Here is a 12130-nt window from a genome sequence, read left to right as displayed (position 1 = left end):
CTCAAGAATTTTTCCAACAAAAATAATAGTTTGATTTTCTTTATGCTTTCTTATTTACTTTTCATGAATATTGTAGATCAAATTATCTTAGGCTAATTTTCTTAGTCTGATTCAAGAGATAGTTTACTGTTTAATTTTATCACTGTGAGGTTTTGCACTTTAATTTATTATTCTTGTTTGCTCAAATATTTGTTGATTTATGATTTAATTATATGAATGTTATACGTCAATTAATCTGACAATTTAATTTGATGTATGATTTTCTAATGCTAACCATGAATTCAGTGATCCGTAATTGTCATGAACGATTGGTACATGAGTAGCGATAGATTAGGCGTGTTGTGCTATCATAACATATTTAATCTAAATGAATCGGTGAAACTCGATCTATAACTTGCAGCTATCTCGATTGTTAGATTTTAGGATTAACTATTTTCACGAAACTAAAATGCTGTCTTTAATTAATATGGAACGCTATCGTGCCCAGTTGATTATTGGCGAGTTTTGACTGGATGCTGAGTTTGGTCAATTAATTTAGGAAAACACAAGAATTTTAGCGGCTATCCCTATTATTCTAAGGTTAATTTTTTGGAATAACATGAATAAATGATTGATTAACCGATGAACAGTGAGATAATTAAATAGTAGAATCTCCTTGAATCAGTATTTTTCTCGTATTAAATTCTTCAATTTATTCTCGTCGATTAATTTTAAATTCTAGATTCAATATTCTTTCTTGCTTGGTAATTTTAGTTTAGATTATTTTATTTAGTAATTATCACAACAAATCCCCCCCATTTTTATTTTTATTATCAAAAGAAATATATCTACTGTTCCCTGTGGATTCGACCCTGCTCATCATTACACTAATTTTATTTAGAGAGTAGGAATTTAAGTTTGGTGGCACAACGACACCACACCAAATTTTGGCGCCGTTGCCGGGACGGTGTAAGGTAATTTCTTTTGATTATTTTCTATTTTTTTTATGCCTCGTTCTTCTCGTACAGGTGAACTCGAATACAATCCAGAAATCGAGAAGACAGCTAAGAGATTGAGAAAAGAAGCAAGATTAAGGCGTGAAAAGCAACCATCATCATCATCTCCTTATTTGGACGTATCATTGGACTCAGACGATACAGAAAAAGAATCTGACATTGATCTTGAGATTGAAAGAAGTGAAAGTGACCAAGAAGAAATGGCAGGACAAGCTCAAAGAACACTCAGGGAGTTAGCTAATCCTAATGTTATTCAACAACCATTATGCATTCAGTTCCATACTACTGATGCTACTTTTGAATTAAAATCTGGCTTGATTCATTTATTGCCTACTTTTCGTGGTCTCGCAGGTGAAGATCCCCATAAACATCTGAAAGAGTTTCATATTGTTTGCACAGCCATGAAACCGCAAGGGATCACAGAGGAACAAATTTCACTGCGAGATTTTCCATTCTCTCTAGCCGACAAGGCTAAGGATTGGCTCTACTATTTACCTTCTGGATCCATAACAACTTGGGACAATATGAAACAACAGTTTTTGGAGAAGTTCTTCCCCGCTTCACGAGCAGCAAATATTAGAAAAGACATTTGTGGGATTAGACAACTGCATGAGGAAACTTTGTATGAATATTGGGAGAGATTCAAGCAGTTGTGTGCCAGTTGTCCACAACACCAGATTCCAGAACAGCTACTAGTGCAATATTTTTATGAGGGACTTTCGCTCTTTGATAGGAATATGATTGATGCTGCAAGTGGTGGTGCATTGGTGAACAAAACACCTCAAGAGGCACGAGCTCTAATCTCCAACATGGCTGCCAATGCACAACAGTTCAGTACTAGGCAAGACAACCCTCCACGACAAGTCAATGAGGTAAGTGTTACTCCTATCGACCAAAAATTAGTTTCTTTGACATCTCTTTTGGAAAAGTTGGTTGCACGACAGGTGCAACAGGTAAAAGCTTGTGGTGTATGCGCTATGGTGGGACATCCTACAGATATGTGTCCGTCACTACAAGAGGAAGCCACGCAACAAGCCAATGCGATTGGTGGATTTCCTGGGCAGCCCCAGCGTCGATATGATCCATTTTCTAATAGCTACAATCCAGGATGGAGGGATCACCCAAATTTCAGCTATAAGAATCAAGGAGGCCAACAAGGATATCCACAGCAAAATTGGAACAAACAACACATACCAGAACAAGCATCCAACTCAGGTATGTCTCTAGACGAAATTGTAAAGGCCTTAGCTGAAAACACTCAAAAATTTCAACAGGAAACGAGGGTCAGCATTCAGAATCTAGGAACCCAGATCACTCAGATCGCTACATCAGTCAGTAAGTTGGAAGCTCAGAATTCTGGAAAACTACCGTCGCAAACGGTGGCTAATCCAAAAGAAAATGCAAGTTCTATGGTATTAAGGAGTGGGAAGGAGATCGACCAAAAGAACACTTCACCAACAAAAAATACTGAAGAAAAAAACACAAATGAAGAGATCGAAGGAGAATCTGAGAAAGAACCAAAGGTAAATTCTAAGCCTTTCTCATCTACTATTTCTAATGCGGTTGTTTCTCCATTTCCTTCCAGGTTGGAAAAATCCAAGAAAATGGACTATGAGAAAGAAGTGTTGGAGACCTTTAGAAAGGTGGAGATCAATATCCCTCTTATAGATGCCATCAAACAAATTCCAAGGTATGCTAAATTTTTAAAAGATTTGTGCACTAACAAGAGGAGGTTTAAAAGTGATGAAAAAGTAAGCGTGGGGGAAAGTGTATCTGCGGTTATTAAGAAGTCACTGCCAAACAAATGCAAGGATCCAGGTATGTTTACAATGACTTGTGTTATTGGAAATCTGAAAATTGAGCGTGCTATGCTAGATTTAGGCGCATCCATTAATGTCATGCCCTATTCAATATATTGTGCTCTGAATTTGGGTCCTTTAAAAGAAACTAGAGTTGTGATTCAATTAGCTGACCGATCTAATGCTTACCCTGAAGGCGTTGTTGAGGATGTTCTGGTGTAGGTTAAAGAAATGATATTTCCTGCGGATTTCTACATACTGCGAATGGAAGAAGACTCCACTGCGATTTCAGCCCCGATTCTATTGGGGAGACCTTTCATGAAAACAGCTAGAACCAAGATTGATGTGGAAGAGGGTACACTTTCCGTCGAATTCGACGGGGAGATTGTGAAATTTAGTATTTTGATGCTATGAAATACCCAAATGAAACCAGTCTATATGTTCAATCGATATTGTTGATTCCATTGTGCAGGAATGTTTTGAGGAGACATATGAGATTGAAAGTTTTCACATGCAGGCACAGTTGGAGGTGGAAGGAGAGATAGCTGAAGCTTGGGAGATTTCGGAAATTGATGAAGAGTCACAAACTGTGGTTCCAAATTTAGAAACCGAAATATTAATCCCTCACAAGAAATTGCTACCATCCGTTTTGCAGGCACCCAAATTGGAATTGAAAGATTTGCCAGATCATTTGAAGTATATCTATTTGGGAGACAATGATACTTTGCCTGTGATCATCTCGAAGAGGTTAACTGAAGAGAAAGAAGAGAGATTAACCACAATTCTCAGAGAACATAAGACCGCAATTGGCTGGACATTGGCGGACATCAAAGGCATAAATCCTTCCATCTGCATGCATAGAATTCGTTTAGAGGATGATGCCAAATCGGTACGAGAATTCCAAAGAAAGCTGAATCCGGTAATGAAAGAAGTGGTAATGAAAGAGATTCTCAAGCTTTTAGATGAAGGCATAATCTATCCTATTTCAGATAGTAAATGGGTGAGTCCGATCCATGTCGTACCAAAGAAAACAGGTATCACTGTGGTAAGAAATCAAAATGGTGAGTTGGTACCGACAAGAGTGCAAAATGGTTGGCGTATGGTTATCGACTTTCGAAAGCTTAATTTAGCTACTAGAAAGGATCATTTTCCTTTGCCATTTATTGATCAAACATTGGAAAGACTAGCTGGAAAAACTTATTTTTGTTTTCTTGATGGATTTTCAGGTTATTACCAGATAGTCATTGCTCAGGAGGATCAGGAGAAGACAGCCTTTACATGTCCATTTGGAACATTTGCCTACAGACATATGCCTTTTGGACTTTGTAATGCTCCAGGCACGTTTCAAAGGTGCATGCTTAGTATTTTTTCAGAGTATATTGAGAACTGTATTGAGGTATTTATGGATGATTTCACTGTCTATGGGGATTCATTTGACAATTGGTTGAGTCACTTGTCCAAGATTTTGAAAAGGTGCATGGAAACCAATCTGGTTTTGAATTATGAAAAGTGTCATTTTATGGTGACCGAAGGCATTGTGTTAGGACATGTGGTTTCCTCTAGGGGTATTGAGGTTGATAAAGCAAAGGTTGATTTAATCACAAATTTACCCTACCCCACTAACGTTAAAGGTATTCGAGGTTTTCTTGGACATGCAGGTTTTTACCGCAGGTTTATTAAGGATTTCTCGAAGATTGCTCTACCGATGTCCAAGTTGCTCCAAAAAGACGTACCTTTCGAGTTTGGAGAAGATTGCAAGGAGGCTTTTAACAAGCTAAAAAACATGTTGACCATAGCGCTTATTATCCAGCCACCTGACTGGAATTTGCCCTTTGAAATCATGTATGATGCGAGCAATTATGCTGTGGGGACTGTTCTAGGCGAGAAAGTTGATAAGAATAGTCACGTCATATACTATGCTTCAAGAATATTGAACTCTGCGCAATGCAATTACACCACTACGGAAAAGGAGCTTTTAGCAATTGTTTTTGCTTTAGAAAAATTTCGATCATATTTGCTAGGCTCTAAAGTAATTGTGTTTTCTGATCATGCAGCATTGAAATATCTGTTGACAAAAAAGGTAGTCAAAACCGAGGTTGATACGGTGGATACTTTTACTCCAAGAATTCGACATCGAGATCAAGGATCGGAAAGGAATTGAGAATCCAGTAGCTGATCACCTGAGTAGGTTGGTGAACGAAGATAATGTTTTGCCTGTTTCCGAATTTTTTCCTGATGAGCAGTTATTTCAAGTGAAAGGTATGAATCCCTGGTATGCAGACATAGTTAATTACTTGGTTACCGGAATTTTACCTAATGATCTTAGCAAATCTCGTAAAGTGAAAATTCGTTGTGAGACAAAGTATTATGTGTGGGATGAACCTCATTTATGAAATTTTGTACTGATCAAGTTATTAGGAGGTGTGTACCTGAAACTGAACATAAGTCGATCTTGACTTTCTGTCATAATTATGCATGTGGTGGCCATTTTGGACCGAAACGGACTGCTAGGAAAATTTTGGATTGTGGTTTATATTGGGACACACTTTTTAAGGATGCCTATTTGTTTTGTAAAAACTGTGAACAATGTCAAAGAACATGATCTTTGTCGCATAGAAATGAAATGCCCCAAAACCCAATTCTTGTATGTGATATTTTTGATATTTGGGGCATGTATTTCATGGGACCATTCCCTTCATCAGGAGGTTATCTTTACATATTGTTGGCAGTTGATTATGTTTCGAAGTGGGTGGAAGCAAAACCCACTAGGACTAACGATTCCAAGGTTGTTGCAGGTTTTATTAAATCTAACATTTTCAGCAGGTTTGGTATCCCAAGGGCGTTAATCAGTGATCAAGGAACCCATTTTTGCAATCGAACAATTGAAGCTTTGTTGAAAAAATATGGGGTGCATCATAGAGTTGCCACAGCCTATCATCCACAAACAAATGGACAAGCCGAAGTTTCTAATCGAGAGATCAAGTCTATCCTATCAAAAACAGTCAATCCGGGAAGGAAAGATTGGAGTCTCCGTTTAGATGATGCACTTTGGGCTTATCGGACTGCATATAAAACATCAATAGGGATGTCTCCCTACAGGTTAGTTTTTGGGAAATCAAGTCATTTGTCTGTGGAGATTGAACATAGGGCATATTGGGCAGTTAAAAACTGCAATATGAACTTGGAAGAGGCGAGTGCATCGAGAAAACTGCAACTACAAGAGTTAGATGAGATAAGATTGGAGGCATATGAGAATTCGAGAATCTACAAGGAGAAAACGAAGTTGTTCCATGACAACGCGATTTTGCGAAAGCAATTTTAGCGTTGGTCAAAAAGTACTACTGTACAATTCTCGGCTAAAACTTATGCCAGGTAAGCTTCGTTCCCAATGGATTGGTCCATTTGTTGTTACTCATGTGTTCCCTTATGGTGCAGTAGAAATCAAGAGTTTGGATACTGATAAAACATTCAAAGTGAATGAACATCGATTCAAGGTGTTACATGAATCTGAAAGCGCGTCCCAAGTACTAGAAATCAAGTTGGAAAAACCCCAATATTCTGAAAGTTGATGGGACGAAGAATGTCGAGCATAACGACATTAAAAAAATTGCGCTTTTGGGAGGCAACCCAAATTTTAGTTCTTGTTTTTTTTAATATTTTTCTAGTAGAGGTTTTCGAACAAGACGTGGCCACGCCTTGTTGAAACACCTCTCCTGTTTTTGAAAAAAAAAAATTTAAATAAATAAAAAAAATTCGTTTACAACAGAGGTTTTTTAATAAGGCGTGGCCACGCCTTATCAAAACACCTCTCCTGCTAGGAACTTTTTATTTATTTACAGCAGAGGTTTTTTAATAAGGCGTGGCCACGCCTTATCAAAACACCTCTCCTGCTAGGAACTTTTTATTTATTTACAGCAGAGGTTTTTTAATAAGGCGTGGCCACGCCTTATCAAAACACCTCTTCTGTTAGGAACCTTTTCATTTTCAATTAATAAAAAAAAATATTTTTTTAACACCGTCCCCTACTCTGCAGATCTCCTCAACCAACAACAGCTTCTCCCAACCGAGCACCGCCTCCAAATCTACTCTCTCGCTTGTCACCTCGTCCAGCACACCAGACCACATCGCCCCTCCCACTACGCACAGCAGCTTCGCTCGGTGAAGCCCCCTTCTCCAACTCTCTCAACAGCGCACCACCCTGCAACACTGCACCGCCGCTCGTGCCTCCTACGGTTCGCGCAGCACACACACCGATCATCATCCAGCACAGCTGCTCATCTCCCACTCTGCATCTCCATCTGCGCTCGTCAACCAACGACAGCACACAGAAGCCATCTTCGCATAACAACAGCGCATCACCACATCAGTTTCAATCGGTTCATCACTCATCTCCACTCGCAACTCCTACAACAACCACACCGTTCGCCATATCTGTTGCCACCGAGACCCAACTTCACACAGCAACATCGCACCACAGCCCACAACGCTTGCCATCCCGTCTGCACCCTCAGCGTCGCTCGACATCTCTGTTGCAACTCTCAACCAACAGCACAGCCGAGTCCCCACAGCACCACCACTCGTCCACAAACCTCGCGCACAGCCTCCGACCTCTATCTCGGTTTTTCACAGCAACATCGCACGGCAACCACACTACTCTAGGTGAATTCTTTACAACCCCTTTGTTATTTCGATGTGTTTACATGGTGTTTTGTTAACTTATTCTTTTCACTCGCAATTGGATATCGTTGTGTGCGCCAATTATTACTGGGCTTAACTTGTGATTGTGTCCGTATTTATTGTTGGTTGTGGGATAATTGTGTGAAGTGTTTAATTGGTTAATAGAATGCAACGGGATTCTCAAGCATCGAATAAAAAAGTCGGCACCTCATGTTCTTTGTCGGGACGGAAAAGGGCTAGAATGGGAAAGGGGATGAATTCGTTACCACCGTCTGAAGCAGATTTGAATGGTCATTTGACCTTCACAAAAAAGGTGGAAAAGGATAAATATAAGGCGTTGTGTACCAAAAAAATCATCCCATGCAAGAATATTCACCACCCCACCATGGAATTATTGAATATTAAAACTGGTGTGCCTGATTTGATTAGTAACATTGGGTGGGAATCATATTTTTCTGTCTTATGTCCTGCTTATATAGAACTTGTGCGTGAGTTTTATACCACTTTTGAATTGATCAAACTTGATAATTTCACACTCTCCAGTCCAAGAGTAGTTCATTTTAGGTTAACGAGACGCACTTTCAGATTTTCAATCACTGAATTTAACATTGCTTTTGGTTTTATTGAAAATGATTTTGCACAAACTGATGAGTATTTGAATAGTGCGTGTGATTTTCATGAGCAATTTAATCCCATTGCCCTTTATCGAGCTATGTCCACACAGCACGACTACGACCCGAGTAAATCCAAGGATTATTACTTGCACAGCCCAGAGTGGAAATACATTCACCGTTTCCTTGCGTTTACTTTTTCGGGTCGAAAAGATTCTGCGGGTGTGTTAACTAAAGCCGAATTGTTTTTCTTGTGGTGCATGCAGAATAGAATAAGAGTTAATTTGGGTTTTTGGTTGGCTTCTCAATTTGCTGGTGTCGTTGCTCATAAACGCCATTTGATTCTTGGTTCATTGATCACTGCATTAGCCGTCAACCTAAAGTTGATTGATCTTGATAATAATGACCTTTATGTTGCTTGTCCTATGCTTCCTCTTGATTTGCATTGTTTAGAGACTATGGGATTGATAGAACAAGTGCAGGGAGTATTTTCTTTTTGTCCACCAGGTCCAGTGACTGCATGACCAGGCCTCCATTATTCTGAATCTGATGGTCCGGATGACCCTTTGGACTCACGTGCGCCCCCATCCACATCTGCTACTCCATCACGAAGGCGTGTCGACGAGGAAGTGGATGAGCTCAAGCAACGGTTGACCAGAATGGAACTGAATCAGTTGGCATTTTACAGACACATGGGATTCGAACCACCGTTTCCCCCTCCGCAGCAATAGATGATGTTTCCTTACGATGCTCAACACTTTTCAGAGGAGTTCTCTAACTTCATACTATTTTATCGTTTTAGTTGAGCATCTATTTTTTGTCATTGAGGACAATGTCAAGTTTAGGTGTGAGAGTTTTTTTTTTTGATGTGCTGTGAGAAGTTTGACTTGATTGTGGAATTTTTGATATTTTATATTTTATTTGATCTTTAGTATTTCGATTTAATTTTTCTGCAATTTTTTTTAAAAAATTGTTTAAATTTTTTTTTTAAAAAATTGTGACGTTGTTAGTCCCAAGCATCTAGTTCATTTGTTATTTCTTTCTTCTGAATCCTGATTGCCTCCGATGCGAAAAAAAAATGATGTTTTCTTTGCGTGCGAATTGTTTTTGCATTCTCACTTTTGCATTATGAATAAGTTGCTCTTGATGATAGTTAGAGAGGACAAGTGTGTGGGATTTAACACAATTGCTATATTTTTTCTTTGGTTAGCTTTGAGCCTATGAGCAATCATGATATCTTGCTCCATTTTCTTTGATTGTGTGTTGTCATTGCATTGTTAATTTTTCTAGAACTTGCATTGTTATACATGTCTTTGTCAACACTTTGTGGTGAATTGGGTGCATAAACAACAGGATAAGGGCATTAGGTTAAAACCATTTCCTTTCGCATCATCTGAGCCGTTCATTGAGCCTACCCTGATTCATAGTCCCCTAGTTAACCAAGTTTGAGCCTCAGTTTTTTTTCTTTGAATGAAAATAACCACATTACGAGCCGTGACAAATCCTTTTTGTTGGTTAACCCCCTGTTTTGAACCCTGAATTGGAGAATCATGTAAAATTTTCACAAATAGCATCACTCAATCCAAAATAGTGTGAATTGCTGGGATTTAGCCAATCTCAAATCCTTATAGTCACCGTCTAAAAAAAAAAAACAAAAACAAAAAAACCAAAAATTGGGAAAAAGAAGAGAAGTAGACGAAGTGAGAAAGAAAAACAGAGCCGAAAAAAAAAAAAATCGCTCTTGATGTTATAACGAGGTTGAAGATGTTATTATTTGGATGCAATTGTTTTTGTGAAAAGTGCATATGATTTCTCCAATTCCATAGCTCATTGTCCTCTTTTTACCCTACCTTACCCCTAACTACATTACAACCCACTTATAGCCCTTTTTGTTTGTGTATTTTAATTCATTCATTTAGTGGAAGGATGTGATATATTTGCAAGCTTATGGTAAAACTTTTCAATGCATTTGACGTGAGAGTTTGTTGATATATATCCTAGACACTAATGAGCGGAATGAGCGAACCTTGTGAGGAGTTGTTAAATCCCATGCATTTTACTTTCTACACATGCTGATTGTAGTGATTGTTCATGATGTTATTTTGTGAGGTGCTCTGAAATTAAAATGTCTTGTTGCATGAAAAAAAAAATGTTTTGGATAAGTAGAGGAAGCGGAAGGAGGACGAAAATTGAGATAATAAGTTGATCTATTTTATGCTTGAGGACAAGCATCGTTTAGGTGTGGGAGATTTTGATAGGCTGGTAATAGTTAATGCTTTATTTTCATATTTCCCGTTATTTTAACCTCCGATATGTTTAATTGACACATTTTTGTGTAATTTTATTGTAGGAGGAATTTTTACGGTCTTGGAGCAAATTTGAGCTAAAAAGGTGATGTTTATCACATTTGAAGTTTTCAAGATAGAGTTGAAAGTGAATGACCAAACCAGAAGAAGACCTGGAATAAGACGTGGCCACGTCTTATGACGATACTTCAGCTGCCAAAAATTGCAAAGAGGGGAAATCTAAATAAAATAGTATCTATTATTTTATATTTTATGTTTAGGGTTAATTAAGAGATAGTGGGCTTTTTATATTTATATTTTTAGACCCAAATCCTCCACTCAGGTGAAGGAGACAGCAGCCGCACAAGATTGAGCAATTAGAATAAAAAAATTGGAAGAAATTCTCTCAAGCATTTTCATCCTCCACAAGTAGCAAGGCGCAGGACCTCAAGAATTTTTCCAACAAAAATATTAGATTGATTTTCTTTATGCTTTCTTATTTACTTTTCATGAATATTGTAGATCAAATTATGTTAGGCTAATTTTCTTATTCTGATTCAAGGGATAGTTTACTGTTTAATTTTATCACTGTGAGGTTTTGCACTTTAATTTATTATTCTTGTTTGCTCAAATATTTGTTGATTTATGATTTAATTATATGAATGTTATACGTCAATTAATCTGACAATTTAATTTGATGTATGATTTTCTAATGCTAACCATGAATTCAGTGATCCGTAATTGTCATGAACGATTGGTACATGAGTAGCGATAGATTAGGCGTGTTGTGCTATCATAACATATTTAATCTAAATAAATCGGTGAAACTCGATCTATAACTTGCAGCTATCTCGATTGTTAGATTTTAGGATTAACTATTTTCACGAAACTAAAATGCTGTCTTTAATTAATATGGAACGCTATCGTGCCCAGTTGATTATTGGCGAGTTTTGACTGGATGCTGGGTTTGGTCAATTAATTTAGGAAAACACAAGAATTTTAGCGGCTATCCCTATTATTCTAAGGTTAATTGTTTGGAATAACATGAATAAATGATTGATTAACCGATGAACAGTGAGTTAATTAAATAGTAGAATCCCCTTGAATCAGTATTTTTCTCGTATTAAATTCTTCAATTTATTCTCGTCGATTAATTTTAAATTCTAGATTCAATATTCTTTCTTGCTTGGTAATTTTAGTTTAGATTATTTTATTTAGTAATTATCACAACAAATCCCCCCATTTTTATTTTTATTATCAAAAGAAATATATCTACTGTTCCCTGTGGATTCGACCCTGCTCATCATTACACTAATTTTATTTAGAGAGTAGGAATTTAAGTTGGTGGCACAATGACACCACACCAATGATCTCATAAAATTTATGAGACACGTGTCACAATCACAATCTGGATAAAAAATTTTAGTTTATGATATTTCAGATTCACTATTAGAATCTTCAGATGTTTCATCATCAATAATATTGATATAAAAGTTTCTTTATTTTAAATTTTCTTCTTTGTTAAGAAGAATATATATTAAAGATTCTTTAAATTCTATGTCTATATTAATATTTTTAATTTTTTCTTAACATAATACTTATTAGCCTTGTGTCCTATTTTACCGCATTTCCAGCATACTGGAACTTTATTTTGATTATTATTTCTTATAATCTGCTTATATTTTTTCTTGAAATATTTTTTTGGTTGGGAGGTGAATAAACTATTTCTTTTCTTTGACGTTTTTATAAAGGTGTTAGAATTT

At 37.2% G+C, this 12130-nt stretch overlaps 1 protein-coding gene and 1 non-coding gene across 2 annotated transcripts; one reads left to right on the top strand and one right to left on the bottom strand.

The window, feature by feature from the left end:
- Nucleotides 1–985: 985 nt before the first annotated feature.
- Nucleotides 986–3016, top strand: LOC140805400 (uncharacterized). The gene has a single exon (XM_073161672.1). It carries the CDS (start codon nt 986–988, stop codon nt 3014–3016), a length of 2031 nt encoding a protein of 676 aa, XP_073017773.1.
- LOC140806469 (small nucleolar RNA R71) lies at nt 1568–1675 on the bottom strand. The gene has a single exon (XR_012112541.1). It is a non-coding gene; the product is annotated as a small nucleolar RNA R71 (small nucleolar RNA).
- Nucleotides 3017–12130: the final 9114 nt, after the last annotated feature.

This window comes from Primulina eburnea, chromosome 11, assembly GCF_022965805.1.
Source record: "Primulina eburnea isolate SZY01 chromosome 11, ASM2296580v1, whole genome shotgun sequence".
Taxonomy (NCBI): Eukaryota; Viridiplantae; Streptophyta; class Magnoliopsida; order Lamiales; family Gesneriaceae; genus Primulina; species Primulina eburnea.
Note: the sequence above shows the minus strand (reverse complement) of the source record. Positions and strands in the feature narration are given on the sequence as shown.

What these genes read in the sequence shown, in the direction of transcription:
- LOC140805400 (XM_073161672.1), top strand. Translation starts at nt 986, where the DNA reads ATGCCTCGTTCTTCTCGTACAGGTGAACTCGAATACAATCCAGAAATC.